Source organism: Chaetura pelagica, unplaced genomic scaffold, assembly GCF_000747805.2.
Source record: "Chaetura pelagica isolate M959 unplaced genomic scaffold, ChaPel_1.0 scaffold12, whole genome shotgun sequence".
Classification (NCBI taxonomy): Eukaryota; Metazoa; Chordata; class Aves; order Apodiformes; family Apodidae; genus Chaetura; species Chaetura pelagica.
This window is the reverse complement of record NW_009952801.1, coordinates 7,322,888-7,344,737: the sequence shown is the minus strand read 5'-3', so window position 1 is coordinate 7,344,737 and position 21,850 is coordinate 7,322,888. Positions and strand designations below refer to the sequence as shown.

At 39.8% G+C, this 21,850-nt stretch overlaps 1 protein-coding gene across 1 annotated transcript in view; it reads right to left on the bottom strand.

Annotated features, from left to right (window-relative positions):
• Positions 1–8,346: 8,346 nt before the first annotated feature.
• LOC104386361 (multidrug resistance protein 1-like) overlaps positions 8,347–21,850 on the bottom strand; it is a 33,500-nt gene continuing 19,996 nt past the window's right edge. Inside the window, exons 15-26 of the mRNA XM_009994963.1 lie at positions 20,895–21,041; positions 20,361–20,465; positions 19,467–19,544; positions 18,308–18,391; positions 16,136–16,339; positions 15,193–15,293; positions 13,733–13,873; positions 13,094–13,250; positions 11,303–11,500; positions 10,199–10,405; positions 9,092–9,238; positions 8,347–8,550 (exon numbers count right to left, since the gene is read on the bottom strand). Of these exons, the coding sequence (XP_009993265.1) occupies positions 8,353–8,550; positions 9,092–9,238; positions 10,199–10,405; positions 11,303–11,500; positions 13,094–13,250; positions 13,733–13,873; positions 15,193–15,293; positions 16,136–16,339; positions 18,308–18,391; positions 19,467–19,544; positions 20,361–20,465; positions 20,895–21,041 (1,767 nt within the window). The 3' untranslated portion in view covers positions 8,347–8,352. The remainder of the gene's footprint in view (positions 8,551–9,091; positions 9,239–10,198; positions 10,406–11,302; positions 11,501–13,093; positions 13,251–13,732; positions 13,874–15,192; positions 15,294–16,135; positions 16,340–18,307; positions 18,392–19,466; positions 19,545–20,360; positions 20,466–20,894; positions 21,042–21,850) is intronic.

The window sequence follows — 21,850 nt, the reverse complement described above, 5'->3', positions numbered from 1 at the left end:
CTGAAAAAGGGCATAAATATGCGTAACTAACATCATGTGGGCAAGTGCAGTATGTGAGTCAAGAGTGATGGCTTAAGTGTCTGACTAACCTGAAATGAGAAATTGCATCATCAAAGCTTGATGTCTGTCAGAAGAAAAAGCTATTTTTGACTGGCAGAACTGAACTAAAATGCTGAAAACAACTGGGCTTTTCCCACGATTAATTCAAATTTTTGCTTGGATTCTTTCCAAACTTCTCATAATGAAGCAATCTCTCATGTATTTAAATATAAACAAATATATATTGTATAAATGTAAAACGATATATCCATTTAAGTACACTCATATATATTGCAAAGTATATAGAATCATAGAATAGTTTGGGTTGGAAGGGACCATTAAGATCATCTAGTCAAACCCCCATGCAGTGATCAGGGACATCTTCAACTAGAGCAGGTTGCTCAGAGCCTGGTCTCCAACCTGACCTTGAATGTTTCCAGGGAAGGGGCACCTATCACCTCTCTGGGCAAAATTTCTTCCTTATATCTAGTCTAGATTTGCCCTCTTTTGGTTTAAAAACATTATCTCTTGTCCTGTTGCAACAGGACAAAAAAGTCTGTCACCATCTTCCCTCTAGGACTCTTCAGGTACTGGAGGCCCTGTAAGGTTTTCCCTGGAGCCTTCTCTTCTCCAGGCTGCACAACCCCAACTATTCTCAGCCTTTCCTCACAGAAGAGATGTTCCATATCTCTCATCATTTTTGTAGCCGTCCATAAATGAAGCAGATTAGACATACTATCTTAGAAAAAGCACATCCATAACTGCTTATTTGTGAGAAACAATTAAGAAGTGATAGATGTCAAGATCATTTAAAGGCGATGGATACAGATAAATTCATCAGAATCAATATACATTGTCACACTGTGAACTAAAAGTGCAAAATAATTATAGCAAGATATACCACAAAACAAACAAGCAAACAAAAAACCCCAACAAAAACCCAACCAACCAACCAAAAAAAACCCCAACAAACCAAAAACACGAAAACCAATACAACAACAACAACAACAACAACAAAAAGGAAAGAAAAAACTAAAACACAACACTGGAAGATTCCCAAAAGGATTGGCATAAATTAATGGAAGTTCCAGGTCTAAAACTAAATTTGAAATAAGAAATTGAAGAAAATAGTCAAGTGAGCATTTATTGGGAGCCCTATTTATTCCAACTAAAACTACATTACTGAATATTAAAAAGTAAATCATATTACAGATGTCTCCTCACATTGCTCTAACATCATAAATGTGTCTTATTAAAATTTCATTTTCATATTCAGTGTTGCTGATATACACTTCATTTATAATAAGTAAAAGACATTAAAATACATTTATACTGGGTTTATAACCGAGACCACTAGCGCTGTATAAAGTGATAGTTGTTTGGTTGGGTTTCCTCTGAAGCAACACACAGACACACATGCAACATTGCCAGGTGGACATTTATATGAAAACCAGATGTGGAAATGGGAATTCCACTTACCATTTTTAGTGTAGTTTCAAAAAAAACCCAGGCAAATATGGGATATTCAGAGACGGTGTTTATTTTGATCCCTGAAATGTAAACTTATTTAAAATTCTGCTCATGCCATTGAACAATGGAAAAAAAATCCAGATTCTTCTAATTCGCTCATTATTCTGAGCCATTTTGGATGCTTCTGCAATCTGTAAATTTCTTTTCCATCTGCACATTCAGGATAAATAATTCTTGTTTCCTGAACATTGTCCTTCTCTCCAACCTTCTTGCACTGCTAGTCCCTACATGAACAATCTTCACCCTCCTGTGCTGCAGAGGCTCTTTCTCGAAGCACTCCTTGTCTGCAAGAGTGCCTCTCTGGCCAGGACCTCCAAATACTGTTTGCAGGACTGATAATCTAACCTAGCAATCTCTTTAAGAAAGATGAAACATTCAGAAAGGAACTCCCTTCACTTTACATAAACATAGACAAAAACTGAGACTTCTCATTTTGATTTCTGGCAAGAAATTGGTGCTTCCCTGGTGTAGTTCACTGTTCTCAGACAGACATCTGGAAACATCTGAGTCACATCCTAGAGGTACTTTAAAGGCCATCTGATTGATTGCTTCAGCCCTAAATGCAGTTGAATGGTAAGAGTCTCATGGCAGTGCCTGCTCCCCCTCGCTTCTCTCTTGGTGGAACAACACGAGCATTTTCTGAGAATGCTGTTCCTAGTGGAGCAAATACTGAGGATATTCTTTTGCAATCAGGGGTGAATTTGAACAATTATTTCCATGAAAATAGCCATATACAGGTCATTCTTTCAAACCTGAAAGACCAGAATAAAAGGAACTATTCTAGTGGTGACTAACTGCAAGGTGGCTTTGCTTTGGATTATGTGGGCAGTAGTCAGACATGATGGTCAGAATGATTAGAATGAAAGAAGGAGTTACTGCTATGGTAACAGCAGGGCAAAGAAACTTATAATTGTCAATTCAAAAAAGTCCACAAAATCTATTTGTTGAGCTAAAACAGTTTTAAAATGTCTTTCTGTGAAAGCATTCAGTAAAAAAAAAAAAAAAAAAAAAGATTGGCGTCTTCAGGAGAATTACAGGAAGGCTTAGTGAGTTTGCTTTGGAGCATGTGATACTGATGTCGTTGGACAGGCTAGGGATAACTCCAGCGGATGTGGGCCTAAGGGCACAGCAAATTATTATTTCCAGATGGAAAGACACGCTTCAGAAAATAGTTTCTGGACATAACTGGTGATGAGCCAGGTAGACAATAAATGATAATATGCAAGAGGACTGTGATGGTCTCAGGTAGGTAGGAGATGCCTGCAGGCTAGATGACAAAGCATAGATAGCTCTGAGGCAGATAGAAGCAATCCAGTGTAAATGATTCACTCTACTGAGAGCAATGACCAGTCTTCTGCTGAGAAATTTTCTCTTAATTTTAGAAAGTAATCCTTTTGCATCTCTATTGCTTTTGGCACCTCCCCTCTCATCTCTCCCTGTCCTTTAGCATTGGATAATATGGTGCAGCATCTGCTGTGTGTGCTAGGGACAGTGCTTGAGGAGGAAAAGCAGCCCAGGTAACTGGAAGAGAGCAGTCAGGTATAACCTGGGAAGTGTGAGCGTGATGGGCAACCTGTGATAAGGCTTATAGGGAGGCTGGAGGTTGATAAACCAGTTGCAAGGCAACTGGATTCTCCTATCTTTACGTGGAAAACTACCAGTCACTTAAAAGTACCTAAGGATCAGTACTTAAAATAAGCCCCCAAGTGTATTTTACAAGAAGAAACTACATATATGCTGTTTGTGGCCTCATTGCCTAGCTATTTCTCTTCTCACTGAACTATGTTAAAGAAATTAGAAACACCTTAATGTGTCTGATACAGAGAAGATGCATTTCATAGAAGTTTGTCCTACATGCAGCAGTATGGATACATGGAATGAGGTCAAGTAATGTACTGACTTTCATCTGCTGTCTTAACCAGCTCATAAACAGCTTGGATATAGCTATTGCCAAGTCACATTTCTGCAGTATAATCCAAGTTCATTTGTAAACAGGAGAACTTGAAAATACTTTAGAAAAGCTCTCACTTTATTTCCATCTTTAGCAAGACCCAACCATGGCTCCAGATAAACTCCTCTGCTGTTGTTCCTCCTTAAAAAAAATGAGTTCCCTGGGTAAAGTGCCCACGGTAGCAGGCAGTAGATGAGCCCTAAATGCAGGTAGAGCCAGAACATTTCTGTAACCAAACAGTTCTTCATGGAAGGGGAGACATAAGCCTTATTCAGAGAAGATATTTAACCCTTTACATTCAAACTCCACTGGCACTAGGTTAGCAGCTGTCTTACTGATACCTATATGGTAGGATCAACCAGATCAAGATATGGTTTTTTTTTTTTTTTTATTGCTGTTACAAGGGCAGCTATTTTCCTGGAGTAGACACAGTCCAAGAGAGCAGTTTCACTTCAAAGCCTCCAGGAATGTCATGTGAACAGACCTTAACAATCCTGCATCAGTTTATTAGCATTTCCCTTACTAGTTAGGTGAAGTCACCAACCATTAACATTTAAATAGGCCCACTCCCAAGTGTGACAGGAATTTTCCTCAAGCTCAGTATGTCAAGAGCCCCTCAATTCCCTCAGCGAGACACAGTCCCACTTGCAAACACAAAAGTGAAAAGTTAGTGGTAAAATGTGTCTTGATGGTAGCCAAGAAAGGACAGGTTAAGCATTGCCTGCCACAGATTGCTTAGGAGAATTTTGCAAACTCTCCAAATTTTAATTAAAGTAATAAATCTAAACCAGGCAAAAAAGAAATAAAAAGACACATTGACATAGTACTTCAGCTGAGCCTAAAACCCCTCCAGTTCTGTTCTCCCCACTTTTCAAAAAAAGATTGCTTCTAAAAGTGCAAGGGCTGTGACTTGCAATTCTAACAAAAGCTTTCCTTCTTGCCATACAACCAGAAGTATTAAATAGCTTCTTTATGAAAATACTTTTAAGATGCTATAGGCTGCTGAGGAAGAAGACATCTGGGAAAAAACACATCATCATAAACATTATATCATTTACCATTTTGCAAACAGTGTTATTCCTGAATTGCTTGTGTATTGCAAACTGACATAGCACATCCAAGAATGGGAAACATCCACACCCACTGGGACTGGTGCACCCCAACACTCAGACAATTCTGGTCCTGTGCCCTACTGGTTCATATGCTTCTACCAACTACTGAGTCCACCTCTGGAGCTTCAGTTAGTATTAGTAATTGACATTCTAACTACATTAACAATTGCAAAGTTTTAAACAAATTTATCAGCTATATATTATACTACGACAAGGTCAAGTGGTTAAGACATTCTCAATTATTTGTCTAAAATCCCTTATGAATACATCTCTGAAGTCTTCACCCTTTTTTTGAGGCATCACCCCTTAATAATTCTCTAGGCATCTTGGACCAGTGTCACCATAAAGAAAGTGTATGTGATTAGTGCTTCTCATCTAGTCACAAACCAGGCCTTTGGTGTTCCTTGACAAGCATGGGCTGATACACTTCCTTCATCATTATTCTCTTGGCAGTAATCTTAAGGGTGAGATCCCTCTTGACAGCAGCAGTGACTCAGCATATTTTGGGCATGTTTGAATATCAGGCCCTACTTGGACAGGGATAAGGGAAGTATTTATTATTATTATTTTTTTAACTCTGGCATCTGGGATAGATGGCAGCACAGGACAGAATAATGGGGCTGACAAATCCTCTGCTCTTAAGATGTGTCCTCATGGGCTTTTCTGTCAGGGTGAATGCTTTTGATCTCTTCATCAGCCTAGGGTTTGGTGCTTTAAAGGTGCTTTCAGCTGTCTCTAAATTTAGGTCTGCTTTTAATCAGAGGCAGCCTGCAAGCTGTATGGGCATATAGAGCTGGGAAGGTAACTTGAGTGGTCTGAAATACACCATCAGGGTTTGTTATTAGTGCCTACAAGCTGAGCGAATAAATGTATTTATATCTCAGTGACTCGGTAAGGCCATCCAGCTCAGTCTGTCTTTAGCAGGCACGCAGCAGTGTGTGTTTTGGGGTTTTTTTTGTGTCATTCTGACAGGCGGCTGGGATTTTGCTCTGCTTCCTTCTCACTATCTCTTTTGGCTGATGTTTTTCTCAGATCTGCAGATGATGTTTTAAACAGGGCTGTGATATGAGTGGCTTTAAGTGTGCTTGTATCAAGGTAAAGCAGACAATGTTACATAACATCTCACTTGTGAACTTAAGTAAATCAATGCTATGCTTCAACCTTTTCTTCTGTTTTCCCTTTTTTACCATATAAGAGCACAGGACATTCCCCAGGCACAGCTGTCTGGCACTGCTCTTCCCCCACTTGGCTGCTACAGCCCAGAGTGGTGCACACATACTCCCTCCAACATGACATCTGCACCTGCACCTTCTGGTCCTGACCAAAATCAGCACCTTCCTTTCCCTAGAGGAACAACGTGACACAGTGCTGCCAAGGATCTCACTTCAAGGCCTTTACCTGTTTATCCTTAACATACATAGCTGGTGCTGAATCTCTCCAGCTCTTGCAGCATGAGAATGCTCTGAGTAAACAAGGGTGAGGAACATGCCAAAAGGGATACAAGTGTAGTTGCTTTCCATGCTAGGTAATTCTGACCTCTGAAAGAGCACATAAGGGGAAACAAAAGTCACATAACTGATTTTTTTAGGCTGACCATGTTGCAAGCTCTTCCAGCACCTTCCAGGTCAAACAGTGCGTATTTCCTCACTCCTCTTGCCCCTGTGCTAATAAATAATTCCAATCTGGTGGGAAGGAAGCACATTTTCAGTTCTTCTCCATCATCTGCACGGATGTGAATGCAGTATTTTCCATGAAGATGCTACAGTAACTAGCCCCAGTGAAAGAGAATTTATTATGTTGCAGAGCCTTAGCTGAGTGGCTATTATTTCCTCAATTTATGTATGTAATCTAATTTCAGTTTTTACTTCATCTTACTTGTTACTGCAATAGATAGCAACAAATTGAAATATTACAAAAAATTATTATCCATTACAACTGTAGTAAGAAAAACCACATCTACATCTAACCTACTAACACAAAAATAATACCTTCCCTAAAAGATTTCTGGGTTAAGGAGGAAGATATTTTATTTCAAAAACTGGGAATCAGACTCTAATGCTTGTAATTTTAACTCCAGTGCAGAAACAAGAATGGGAAAAGGTAATTAACTGGATAATTAATTAATTAATTGCATAATTTGGAATGTAATGAGGGCAGCAGCTCCTGTAGAGCCTGCCTGTCATGAGAAAGTGAAGGTCACACAAGAAGGGTGCCTGCAGGAGTGATAACGCCCCTGAGAAAAACTGTGTGAGGGAGAACAACTGTATTTATTTTGGCAAAGCTGAGACCAGAATTTGTTTTCTTTTGTGTGTTTTATTCCCCTCATGGATCCTGCTGCCGGAAAACAATTGAAATGAGCAAAGGAGAGAGTAATTACTCTAAGTTTTGTCTGCTACAATTGAGCAGAGTTATCTGAAAATTATAAAGCACTGCAGGTTGCTCCAGGCCATAAATCCTAACCCAAAGCCACGTGCAAAGCCTTGGAAAATTAAAACGCTGCAACTGGGTTTAAACAGCCAAAAAAAGCAGCTGCTGAGTCACTCTGACTACACGGTACATATTCTCCAGCTGCTGAGAGATGTACCACAGCAGTCTGAGGAATTTATCAGAGGAATAACCAATTATGAGAGCACATGTGTAAACAAGTTTTGCCAACACTCAAAAAATATCTTTGAAGTTATTAATAAAATAATAGAATCGCTTTGGCTGGAAAAAGACACTTAAGATCATCAAGTCCAACTGTTAACACTACCAAACCCACCAATAAAGTATGTGCCTAAACACCACATCCATGAAAAATAAAGGGTCTCATAATTAGAAACACTTTTTATTTTTACATTAAAAGCTATTTATGTGGTTAATGTGAGTCCACTCCTTAAGAAGCCACCCTAGCTCCCCCACAAGACTTTTGAAATTATGCTGATGGATGCAAAGAGAAATTAAACTCTGTTAGGCCAGCAATTGAAAAAATACTAAACAAAGCAATGGTATATTTTATGTCAGTTTATGTCTATATGGAAAGCTTGTAGTTATTACAATTATCGTTTGAAAGATAATACTGAATCTCCAAGAAATGTGTGAAGCACAGTAATATTAGAAATGTGGCATAGAGTGGGGGAAAAACCCAACAAACCCACACATCCAACCCCTTCTCTCTAAATTTAATACAAATGCCTTTATTTGGAATCTCAGCAGTTAGTAAGAATTGACTGGTCATCTTTAATTTAGGAGGCTCTATGGCTGCACCTGGCTGGTGGAGAAGCCCAAGAGCAATCACAAGCACCAGCTCACCACCTACCCGTGATGTTTAACCACTGTCAGACCCTGGTACTGCCTTAGTCTATGGCACCTGGCATGGGCCAGAATTTGGGGGAAAGTCAGAGTAGGGTGCCCCACCTAACTCCTACTCCGGATGAGACAACTCCTGGCCCGACTCCCTTCAGACAATGAAATCCCCTGAACTGCCCAGCAGATGGAGCCCCTGGGACTCCCCTGTGCATCTTTCATGACCCACTCCAGGGAGTACACTGCTCACCCCCACAGGTGTGTGGGCCTAGGGCTGCACCAGGAACAGCAAGCAGGCTGCAACACACGGTCCCTGCTCCATCAGCACAGACACAGCCAACCTGATACCTCTGAAAGCTTTGCATATTTCTCCAAAAAAAAGAAAAAAAAAAAAAAAAAAAAAAAAAAAAAAAAGAAAAAAATCTGCAAACAGTACTAATGAGAGACTTGTGCATTTACAAGTGCATAGTAGTGTCCTTCCTTTGCCAGCAACTGGCTGTGGGTGCCCTGCTCAACCACCCTGCCGTTCTGGATGACTGCAATGATGTCTGCAGTCTGCACGGTCGTCAGGCGGTGAGCAATGATGATGCAGGTTCGGCCTTGCCGGGCGTTATCCAAGGCTTTCTGGACGATCTGCACACAGAGGATGTGAAAATGCTGTTAGTGTTTGGAAAGCCTTGGCTCTTCATAACAAGCACATCTGATCTTTGACTCTTTGTTATCACCTGCATAGATCTCCCGTAGTTACACAAGTCAGTGCATATACGAGGCTCTTTCTTAACAGGGGTTGCCACTGATATCAGCGAGACTGATCAAATGACTATTGGATACTGAGAAGTGGGTTCTTGGGCATTCAGTTTGGGTCAGGACACAAATTTAGTATCTACCATCAAATACAGCTATACTGTCAAATACAGAAAGACAGATGAAGAACATCAGCTCCCTGTGGTGTTTTCTACGAAAAATGTTGGGGTTTTCTACTTGTTTATTTAGTAGATATGCACAGCTTGCTAGTGTCATTCAATTCACAACTCGCAGCTGGAAGAGCTACTGTGATACACCTACCCTGCTGTTTCCCACCTGAGCATTTGCAACATGTCTGCATCGATTTTATTCAGAAAAGCAACTAAGCCATGTACATAGACACATATTTTGTGTAATAATCATTACTCACCTTTTCACTTTCTGTGTCAAGAGCAGAGGTAGCCTCATCCAGAAGCAGAATGGCAGGATTCCGAACCAGAGCACGGGCAATTGCTATTCTTTGTTTCTGACCTCCAGAAAGTTGTGTTCCCTTTTCACCCACTCGGGTATTGTATTTCTGGATGTTAAACATTAAAGAAGAAGGGCTGTGAATACTCTTAGAGAAGGAAGCTAAGAAAAGTAGTTTTATGTGTGGCTATAAAAACAATTAGGTATTTCCATCTTGAAGTAAGAGAGTAGTGCAAGTGTGTTTAATAAAGCTAAGACTTTTATAAACACCTCTAGTATAAACAGTTATACATACAGCCACACATGTATTCATGGTCTGAAAATTTACTTCCTTAAAGTCTAAAATAGGCCTTGAATGGTACCACGAGGTGCTAAGGTGTCCACAGACATCTGGCCATGAGTCTGTGATTACAAGAGTAACTAGAGATCCAATGTTTACCAACAGACACGGGAAGAACTAGATGCTGCATTACTTGTGAATAAAGAATCCCAAATATCATTAATATTAATGAAGATGAAGATTTTACAGCATCATTACATCATTTCCAAGTTACAGAGAATTACAGTGAAAACAAACTATGAAAGCATTTTTCCTCATTAGAACCAAATTCTTGGCAGACATGAAGGTCAAATACCATGTCATTAATTTTTGATTTATTGCTCCTTAATAGTTGGTAAGAAAAATTCCCCATGCATGGCTCATCCAATCATAAATAGAGCATTTAGTTTTACAGAATTATTTTAGAAATTAAAAAAATAATATTTCTCAGAGTAACTTGAGAAGTTTCAACTGTCAAAATTTAGGAGGTCCTGTTGTACATAGAGTGTTCTTTTAGTATTTTCCTCATATTCTGCTTTGTATGCCACTATATTAATTGGAATGTTGACTTTTTTTGAACAAACTAACAGCCTGAAAAACACACTGACATCTTAAAACAAATTCTGCATTTCTTCCGATTAAGCAAAACAAGAATGTTTATTTTGAATGTGATTGACACACGTGAGCGTTGCCTACATTTCCCCTTGCTACTCTAAAAATCACTGTGAAGAGAAGATCACCATCTCTTACCTCTGGCAGTTTTTCAATGAAGGCATGAATATTTGCTGCTTTAGCTGCTGCTTCAATTTCCTCCTGACTAACCACCCTACTGTTGTCTCCGTATTGAATATTTTCAGCAATGCTGCAGTCAAATAAAATGGGCTCTTGTGACACCAGGCCCAGTCTGGACCTCAGCCACTGCAAATGCAGAGATTTGGTATCAAATCCATCTGCTAACTAGAAAAAAGGAACAGAAAAATGAGCTAAATTGACTACAGAGCTCATTCACAGATACACACTGTAAACAGGAAACACAAATTGTAAGAGGAAGCCTGTTACGTGATAGATTCCCAGTTGAAATAAAGTTAAATTTTGCATGCAAAATGGAAAAGAACCAGCAGTATAGATGAAATATTTCCTCTCCTTAGTTTTTAACTTTGTGTGAGTTTTTCCTTCCCTTTCCCAGCAGACAGGAATACAGAGGGCAAATCACAGGCTGTTCCTGCAGTCCTTCCAGCTCTACCGACCACAAGAAGCACTGGGAAACTCAGGGGAAAGCCTAACTCTTAGAAGCTGAATACAACAATAAATACTCTCAGCTGAAGGGTTTTAATTCCATCTCGAAAGCTCCACAGAGGCTTTTCTGCCTTCTATAGCCATTAACATGGACTGCATCAGTCAACCCTCCAATGGCAATGCAGTAGCATCCCTATGGGACTACATTTGTATTGGCTGAACATGTATTTATGTCTCTAAATTTGTAAATTCTTATTAATGAGATAACTTACATACTGACAAGAAAGCGATGTGAACACTATGCCCCTGTATGACCAGGCTGTGAGCAGCTTTGGGAAGCAACACAGCCTGACTCTGTCATTCTCTTCCTCAGTGAAGTCTGCACCCTGATCCAGCACACAGTGCCAACACGGGTGCCAGTGCTGGCACGTATGGCTAATACATGGGGGAAGGCAATAAGAGGGGTCTCAGGGCTGTGCCTACAGCTCTGCTGGAGCCACAACCTCAGTAATCCACACCTCTAAAAAAAGCATCTCTTCAGAGATGCTGCTCTGAAACCTTGGAAGATAAGAGTTCTGTTGATATAAGTGTTACTAATAACCACACATCTATTTTTACCACTTGTCCTTCCACAGGATCATAAAATCTCTCCAAGAGCTGAATGGATGTGCTTTTGCCACAGCCGCTGCTTCCTACTAATGCCAGAGTCTGTCCTTTGTTAACCTTCATGTTGAGTCCTTGCAAAACTTGAACTTCTGGCCTTGTTGGATATACAAAATGGATGTTTCTAAATTCAATGTTGCCTTCAAAATTGCTCTGGAAAGTAATAGAGAATTCACATGGTCATATTAGCATTTATTAGCTTTAACTAAAATAGTACTTGTAAGCCTTGCTTGTTTAAACAAGAGCTTTCAAAGAAGTCTGGGAGGCTGTTTTTTAAACTACTTTTGAAGTTTGTCTCAATTCCATATTGGATCAGGTGTGGTTTGATTATTTGTGGGATAATCTGCAGACGCAAGTCACCAGATCCTTATGGAGAAAGTTCACTGCATCTCTTGACTCTATTTTTTCACGTCAGCTTTAAAAATAGTATCTTCAGACAAAAAAAAAGCCTGAATATTTTTATTTCCTGACATGGAGCTGAGGTACTTCTACTCTTGATATAATCTATAGCACTTGCTTTCCTAATCTCACCTTGCAGGTAGCACAACAAGGTCACGATCAGCTATTATGGTAGCAGAGCTCATTCTTTGGTAGGTAATATACAGGCATGTAGGACAAGCTGTGCTGTAAACAGCTATAATAATTGCTAATTAGGCATTCTAGCTAGGCCTCTTTCGAAGCACAGGTGGATGAAAGGGGGCACACGTTAAGGCTACTGCCTCTCCTATGGTTTGTGACAAGAACCAGCCCCTATGTACATACTAGCAGCACTGCCAGCACAGTGCTCTCACAGCAGCTGATGATCTAATTTAAAGGGCCAAAAGCTTTGCTGAAGTCACAGGCATCACTGGTATTCAAACTCCAATCTATACCAGAAATAGTGTCATTTAAGTTTTATTTTACCAGGGACCTTCTGCCAAATCTTTCAGTACCTTTGCTGAGGGACCCCGGTTCAAGATGATACAAAAGTGTGCTTGTAACTTTAAGCTCATACACAAGATTTTCAACATTTAAAGTTATAAAAACTGGATTAAGGCTTCCTGAGAAGGGGCTAGCATCTAAAACCTACAAGGAAGGGTAATATTAAACACAGATGCATGAGCAAATGTAATCCTTCCAAATCACATCAACTGAAAGCATTTAATGGATAAATTGAATGGAGAAATTTGGCAAATGCTAAGGTCAATTTCATTAATAACAATTTTACTATAGAGGGAACTTCTTTTGGATGTTGAGTGTATTTGTTTTTGTTTTCTTTTTTCTTGTTCTGCCCTGCTCCACCTTTAGAGCCAAGCAGATTATTCATTAAGGTAGTTTTGGTTTCAAAAGAGCACATTTTTACTTGTAAGAATTTCCACAGCTGCAAGAGGGTGGATTTTGGCAAAACTGTTCTTTCTTTGAAGGAACTACTCTCATCTACCTTAATAGTAGAAAAACGCACCTTGTATTTTGTTTCTCCTGTAAACCTTTACAAAGGTAATGCAATTGTCAGTGAAACCAATAGATGTGGTTCAGAAGAATGAAAAGTTTGGGGTTTTTTTGGCTCATTCAAGAGTATCCACTCCTGAACGAAAACCAGGAATACCACAGTCAACTGAAAATACCAAGGCAGTACCACTATTATATATAATGTCTGTCTATTGTGACAACCTAAAAAAACCCAGAAACTATCACCAAAGACAGCAAAACCATAGTAATTTAGTATTTTTCAAGAGTTTTCTGGGAAAAAAAACCTAAACACCTTACCAATTTTTCACCTTCTTCACTATAACTGTTTATCAGAGGTTTTCTGTCCAAAAGTTGAAAGATTCTTTGAGCCGACGTTCTAGCTTTGCCATAATCTGGTGCCAGGGAAGCAGACTGACCAACATTCATAGCTGCAAACATGATGGAAGAGAAGACTCTAAAAAAGCCAAGAGAAAGCACTATTAATTTCAGGTAGAACAATACATGGTTTTCCTCATGTGTAAAAACTGATGCTCAGTTTTTGAGCATCTTTGGATTAAGACATTTCTAGAGTGCCTCACCCCTAAAAATGTCATTCAGTATTAGGAAATTTTGCTTATTCCTGTAAGTATTTTGCAGAGGAGCACTGGTGTCACATCACCTCTCTGTGCAATACCCTCTGCCTGGAAGGAACGTCAAACAGCAAAGACTTCTTCAGAGTAGATATGCTGAGCACAGCTCAGCTTCCTGCTTCATAGCCTGAACGTGCACCTTTCCCCAAAGAAGCCCTTCTGCCCAAACTGCACTCCAAATCAGATTGAATTCCTGAATCTGCACCTCACTACCTCTATAATTAGATAAAATAATCTGCATGCATTGAAATCACTAACTCCTTGTATAATTTTAAAAATGTATCTGTAGTTCATAAAGTATACTCACATAAATACATTTTCAAAGTTGCTTAGACAATGGGCAATGAGCCAGGCCCCAAATCTGAAGACTGCCGCATCAACAAAGTAGTTTGCACACTGAGCTACTCCATAGGTTAATCCATAGAAAGGGGCTTTTTTCAGAGCATCCCTGATAAAGGAAGAGACTTTCCATAAATAACTTGTAAAACAGTAATAGCCAACACTGGCTGAGGCATAGCCAGATTTCTCAGTTAAATCTTTCCAGCAATACAGTTTACCCCTGAAAACACAACAAATCAGCCCAGAACAGGTGCCCACTCACAACACAACCCCTGCCAGACTCTAAAAGCATTTCACATCGTGACATGGAACCACCCTTAGGACAGAAAGCAACAAGATCCTTCATCTTCGCTTGCACTGTCTTGAATCTTCTATAGACCCTTCTATAGCAGGGCAGGTCTCCTAGAGCACTTAAAAAAGTAGTAAAATTTAATAACTACCACATATGACCCATTTTATTAAGAAAACATGCAGGATTCAGTCTAGGCTAAGAGCTGCCTGAAGGCTTCCGCCAGGTCTTATCTGAGCAGAGGCCTCTCATCCCTATTCAGCATAAGGACATATTTCTGGGTATCCCCATGGGGATTCAGACTAACCCTCTATTTCTCAATCCATTCTTCTGCAGAAGTTTCATTTTGTATAGCTAATTGAAAGCATGCTGAATCAGAGCCTGGAGGACTCTGCCCTCATGGTTTAGGATGCTCTCTGAGGAAATGGAAATCTCCTTTCCAGTCTGAACTGTAAATCTGAGACCTCTGACAGTTCACGCAAGCATCCTGCCCACATCTGGGATATTACCAGTTCATTAGATACTAAATATTACCATAACAATGCATAATTTTCAATTAATTCTTTTACATTAGTTACCTTGAAGGAGAAAAGAAAGAGATTTGGGGTTATTTTGTTTAAATAAAACAGAACTAGAAAAATCTGGCATCCCTTATGATTCAAATGCTCTTCAGTAGAGATAAGGTCAAACAAGGGGAACATAACAAGTTCGTTTCAGGGTTTCAAAGTCATTTGAGGGGAATAAAATGGGTTTATGTTATAAAGGGCATGGCATGGGAGGTAACCATCACTTCCAGAGTTAACCAGTACCGATGCAATACACTGAAACAAAGCTAATGTATGTCTTATATTCTAGGCACACACAAGCAAATACAATACTCTGTAACACATATGCAGAGAACCCAGTTTATAAAGTCTTTGGGAAATGAAAATGGAAATCCTGTAACCCTCTTCACTCTGCATTTATAAATGTATATAAAATGTAATGAGTGAACACATTTTAAAACTATGCAAATGGCTATTCATATCCTTTCCAACCTTTCATGCATTAGATAGCTTGCAAGAAATGTATTTACAATAAATCTGAAAGACCAAAATATATAAAGGAGGAATTATGAAAGAAAAAAAATAAAATCTCACCTATATGGACCATTCAAACTTGCAACATATCTTTCATAGAATGCTTCTTCCCTGGTCAGTGAAACTACAGTTCTTATGTTTTCAACTGATTCTGTTGATATCTAAATTGGGAGATAAAACAAATAAGAGGTAATCCCTTACAACTGCCAGGTACAACATATATCCTAAATACTTTTCGCTAGGATTTCTTATCTTAGATCAGAATTTGCTTGCTTAAGAGAGGAGATGGAGGTCTATCACCAGGTGAAGGAAAGCCCAGAGCAATGAGATTATTCACCCCACAGTTAGAACACAAGGCAGGGGCTGAAGCCAACAACGTATCAGGGTTCAAACCTCAGGCCAGCAGGCAGGGAGCATCAGCAGCCCTGCCCTAACCCTGGGTTGTGATTCCAGAGAATTAAACCCTATTTAATAAAATAAGAACAAACCCCAGACATCAGGACACAGCTTGCACTTTCACCTGGACTACTTCTGTCTCCTGGGAGAGCACTACCAGGTAAATGAAGGCAGGCCCCTGAAGCCCCTGAGTGCATTAATGGTTTTCATTTTATGATGGAATAAAACAGCAGCAATGTCAGGGCTGGGTGGCTCAGCCCTGCAAGGCTCCTGGGCACAGTACAGAGCAGTGCAGAGTTACACTGCTCACTGAAGGCATAAGGCACACCAGGGCCAGGGCTGCTGCTGCTACAGCTGTCCCTGCCCAGAAATCTGCCATGAAGGGTTTCAAATGCATTTTTATAGCCTAATTTACAGATGTTTCGTGTTATCTATGTTTTGCTTTTCTTGGGATATATAAACATTCCCTTATCCCCCACCCGCGCCTGTCCTCTCCTCTCTCCCCTTAATTTATCTTGGATAATTGAGGCAGCTGTAATATAGCTACAATCTTGTCCTTAAAAGTGATCTCACACCATAACCCTGTAGTTTAAATGGGAGAACTTACCCTTCCAGCCTCTTCCAAAGCTTTTTGATCTTTTGCAGCATGACCAGACACAGAGCTAACTCTCGCAGCATTTGTAGCAATAATGAAAGGAATGCAGGCCAGGACAAGCAAAGTTAACTGCCAGCCGTATACAAAAGCAATAATGACGGCGATCAGAAGGGTAAAGACAGTCATGGTCATCAGTCCAAGTCGGCTTCCAGTTGCCTAAGAAAATCCCCAAACCCCCACAACATTGGTTGTTAGGTTTTCTTTTTGTTACTTATATCACCAGTTGAAATTACCAAATGATCATGGCAGTTCAGCTGGAAAACAAAACTGCACATGGTCACATGCATGGACATCATGCACCTACTTTCGTAAATGTTTCTAGACATTCCTTGTACATGATAGCTTTTGGGCCCTCAAATGAGATTGAAGTAGTCTAAACAACAGGTCATAATAGCTGTGTAATGAAATACATATCTAGGACTTCCCACACTGAGGCACAGAAGATGGGGCCACTGGCACACTAGGGCAGGTTGTCTGCTTAAGAGGGGCTTAATTCTAACAGCCATCCATTGACCTATTCCACAAGCAGTGGTGGAAGCTACTTATCCTTATGTTCTCACACTGCTGCACCTGGGGTTGGGTTCTCAGAAAAAAAAAGTAAAAAAAAAATCTAGATTTGGCCACCCTGCAGAAATGCTTTATCTCAATTGGGATAGTGAGTGGGAAACATGAACTCATACTGAAGAACTGTCTCCTCCCAGCCTTTGTAACCTTTTCATCAAGAACTTCTAAAATGAGGTGATTAGCATCCAGCATCTGTGTGGGCTCTGATCCGCTGAAAAAAAGGTCTGAAAACAGCCCTGTGGAAATAGTTCATCTTCCAAAATTTGGCTTGATGGAAAAAACAAAAGTCCTTGGGCGGGAAGCAAAATTCTTCTCTCTTTGCCAAAGACTTTTCTGCCCTGAAAAGACTCTTCTTGTTCAATAAAATTTAAAATAGTAATAATTAAACCAATGCCAAGGTGAATTGTTGCCATATGTTCTAGGGGCTGCACATAAAGCTGGATTTAGAAACTTCAGCCAGCGCAGCATGAGGCACAGCACTTACTGACACTCCGTAGTGCTTCAGAGAACACAATCGCTTTGGAGAGCAACTCATACCACTTTAGCTGGCTTTTGTAGTTCGGGGATCCTGTGCACCCCTCCTTTCTACTGCCCTGACAGGGTGATATAGTTCAAAGTCACTGAAACAAACTGGAACTTTAAAAAATGAAAATTAGTAAGTTTTGTCAAAAACTATTTTTTCACTGCTAGTCCCTAAAGAGGGAGGACAGGAGAGACAAACAAAAGTCTATCAAGAATGAAAAACATAGGGATAAAAGTTTTTGACATGTAAATTTGAAGGACACAAAGGCATCTTAAAACAAATCAGAAAACTCTTCCTGTACAAGTCCTGCAGTGATTTTTTTTTTTTTTTTTTTTTTTTTTTTTTTTTTTTTTTTTTTTTTTTTTTTTTTTTTTTTTTTTTTTTTTTCAGGGAGAAGGAAAGAAATGGAGAGACATTTGGCAGATCATCAGGGACTGCTGATGAGGTGAGCAGTAGGTGGAACTGTGCAGAATTTGCCACATTCTTCTGTCAGTGTCCATCTCTCCCATACCAGCGCCTTGAGTCATTTCTTCCTTTGGCCACTGTTGTCCCTGGTGTTTTCTTTTAATGCCAGGCCATTTCTTACTGTTTTGCCTGCTTGTGTATGAAGTATGTTTGGTGGGGATGGGAAGAACTCTCTTCATTAAGGTCAGTAAAGGTTTGTACATCTGCAGATGCAACTTCTTCCAAGGTACTCGGGTGACACCCATCATAGGGTTTAAAAACCTGAGCTCCACAGCACACAAAGATTTCACTTACATGGTGAAATGGTCAGCAGTTATGATATACTTAAAGACTTGCAGGGAAGGAAATGAAAGGTACATGAACATCTGCTGAATTTTTCTTAGTTCTCATAATTTATTAGCAGGGAAGTAATTTCCAAGGTGTCAACAACATGCTGCATAAATGAATCCCCTAGTCTTTGGAATAGATTTACTACCTGTGTTCTGAAATAATCTCAGTGACCCTTGCCAATTACAATTAATATTTGTAAGGAAAGTATTTTGAAAAGTACAGAAAAAAAAGAACTGGCATACCCCTTTTACTTGGGAAGCATCTGTGGCAAGCCGAGTTAGCAGAACGCCAACAGCATTTTTCTGATCATCATACCATCCAATCTCCTGCAAGAAAAAACATTGTTACTAATTTTTATTTCAAAAAAATGATGTGTTCTTATTTCAGATTTATCACAATTGGTAATAAAATCTACAAACATTTCCAGCTCAGGCTGCATGAGGGAAAATAGAAGTGCAAGTCATGACGGCTAACTGCAATATTCTTCCTCTGTAGTCAGCATCTTCCAAGTAAACAAAAGAAAAAAAGCCTACAAGTATTGTTTTGTTGTGAAAATGTAATTGTTCACAATCAAAGCGTTACTAGCTGTAGTGTTCTTCTGAATATGAGCATTTAGGAACTTTCATTATAAACCCCTTTTACTCAATCCTTCCCCAGGCCTGAGTAAGTTGACTGTTCTCTTCCTACAAGTTAACTATTCCATGAATTATAGAAGAGCAACTGCTCATCAGTGTTTTTCATACAGAAAGGAAATGAGGCCCTTTTACCTCCAAAGGCTATGGTAGGTTTTTTATTTTAATCACTTTCCCTTTCCTAATCCGTTTCAGATGTGTTTGTGAACATACTCTCCTGTCCTCAAGAGTAGGGTGCCAAGTTACCCCTTCTCAAAACTCCTATGCAAGTAATACTAAATACTTCCTGTTAATTTGTCCGATTTTCTGTAAAATAACTTTATTCTTCTTATGGGTAATTCTTGAGGCAACAGAACAATCTGAATTTCTTGCAGTAAAAATTGTCTACTCGCTATGGGTTGCAGTATATAGATTTAAAGCTAAACAGATTAGACTTAAATGTATATATTACAGACTTGCATCATGACCACCCAAGCAAGGGGAGACAAATCTTGTATACATGGGCTGCTGCAAACTAGCATATTAGAAGCATGCACATTTGCAATGACAGCCCTTCAAAATTAGACTATTTGCAGTAGCAGCACTTAACCAAACTGTACATGGGACAGAAGACTTCCAGAAAGGTTGTACTGTTTCATACACTAGCGGTAGAAGAGACGTGATTTTGTTTTATTTTCTCCAGACCACACAAACGAAACCAAATATGTACCTTTGAACAGCCCGCAAAAGCCACCTGACTCTTAGGACACCCTAGCTGCACATTTCATACCTGCTGAAGTAATGCTCTGAAGGACAGAGAGCGCAGCCTCATTGTTAGTATTTCCCCAGACTTCCCAAACATGAATCCCTGAGGGAGGAGAGAAAGTAACATTTTCTCATCTGATGTTTTAACTCTGTTTATAAAGCTGCACAACAAAAGCAACAACACCAAAAAGTCTCCTACAACCCTCTCAGTGTATTTAAGTCTTGGGAAAAGTGCCATTCCTGTTCCTGGAACTTGAAACTGTTTTCACACAGAAAACAGAGTTTAACATGGCAAAGAAAGCAGGAGCTTCCTTGTAATGACTTATTCAAATGCCTCAGCAGCATCAAAAGACAGATCAACCTATCTTAGTCATTATCCTTCCTACTCTGACTGCTACCAGAGGCATTCACTTACACTAGTCATACCAACGGATTTTACGGTGTGGACATCCACGTGTAGTAGCCATTTCCTGCAAGCTGTGGAACAGCTGTAACAGGACAGCAGAATTTGATGGTATGCAAGGAGATCATCTGCTATAGGAAGAGTCTATCTTATACTTACTTTGGCAAGAGACTACAGATTGTCAATGAGAAATGTCTGTCTTAAATTTTAATTTAAAGGCCAGACCCTCAACTTGCATTTCAATCATGCTAAATCCATATTACTTTCAGTGGCTTATTGAAACCAATAGAATATATAAACATAAGTCTTTAAGCAAACACATCACAATAAAAGCCATGCACCTCAGGCACTTCTCAAAGATCTAACTGGTGTTTTTCTTCTCAAACTACATTGATATGAGTTATACCTGCAGCCTGCTAGGGAGGCAGGAGCTTACCATAGAATGATTTGGGTTGGAAGGGACCTTGAAGATCACCTAGTTCCAACTCCCCATAATTTCAGTGTTGAGACACTTACCTGGATTATGTATGCTATTAAGATAATCACTCCAAGCAAAAGAAACATTAAAGAAAGCACCACAGTGTTTTTATTCCTTTTTTCTGGATCTGTTTCTTGAAAAGCCTATGCAAGAAAAAAACACAACAAACAACACAAAATGAGCACATTGACGATGACTGTCAGTTACATAAATGACTCTTCATCTCAAGAAAGCTATCTACTTCAGTTTCTCTTAACAAGTATTCTGGATCCTGAAATGAGTCTGCAGTCAACTTTCTGTTGAGGACCAGTAGACTGTCCAGCTTTCCATTTAATCTACATCTTGTTTAGTTGTTCCCCCAGCTCCAACTATTGTTCCTTCTTTCCTCTGCTAGTCAGATGCAGTTCCTCCAAGCTCTGCCTCTAGAGGGTAACTTCACCAACAATTACTAGTTTTCATGAGATCCATTTAGACAAGTGAATCCCACCCAGTAACTTACAGAGGACAAACTGGCTGAGCATGAGGGAGGCCCAGGACTGCAACATCCATGTGCAAAAAAACCCCAAACTTACCCCAATTATTTTTCCAAATATAACAGCGAATGCAGGATGGACCGCACCTGAGATGGCAGCGGCAATCACTCCCAGCAGTACATACAGCCACTCAGGTTTGTTCAGAGCCAGGATTCTAGAGTAAGGCACCGCAGGGAGATTTTCTTCCTACAGGAAAGGGAATGCAAATTTTCCTTGGAAACATGAAATTCCCCAGACAGTGGGTGTTCATTAGGCTTTGAGTGGTGAGCTGTCTTGGTAAACTACTGAAAGCCCTCTCAGACTGAGCAAACACACTGCAGATGTGCAGCTTTGCTGTTTCATATGCTAGAACTTAACTGCACTGTCAAGGTTTTGAGGCAAAAAATTCAACAAAAGGCCAAGTCATAAGGGGAGAAGGGCCAGGACAGTTCATTGAAAGTCAGAGAGGACTGGTCACTATGAATGGCAACTAACACTTGAATCTTTATAAAGAACTAAAAGAGTCTCACTGTTCAGAGAACAGAAAAGATCCCTTAGGTTCAGCTAAACGCTAGTGGGCTGGCAGTAAAGCAACTGGGCAGAGGTTGTCTCTCTCTTGTGCAGACTATAGCCTATGCCTCATTACCAAAAGCATGACAGGCATATATAACTGTCAGTGAGCCCGCAGCTCTTTTGAAAGGACAAAAAATGCCTTGTTCTGCTTTACTAGTTTATTCAATTGTCTATGCCTCCTCAGGGGCAGTTCTGGAAAAGGAAAAAATGAAAACATCGGAAATGAGACAAAATACTAGGCAGTAAGTTACTCTTGTTTCCTGGTTATTTTGTTCCGTATTTCAGATGTTGAAAAAGGATGGCTAAGCCTCAATGGTAGAAGTGGATTGAGCTTTCTCAAGTAATTAAATAGTTGGATGTTTGGTTTCTTAATTTTTTGTGAATGTGATAAATACTGAAGTCTTGAACATGAACACCCACTGCTTCCTCTAACAAGATCTTCA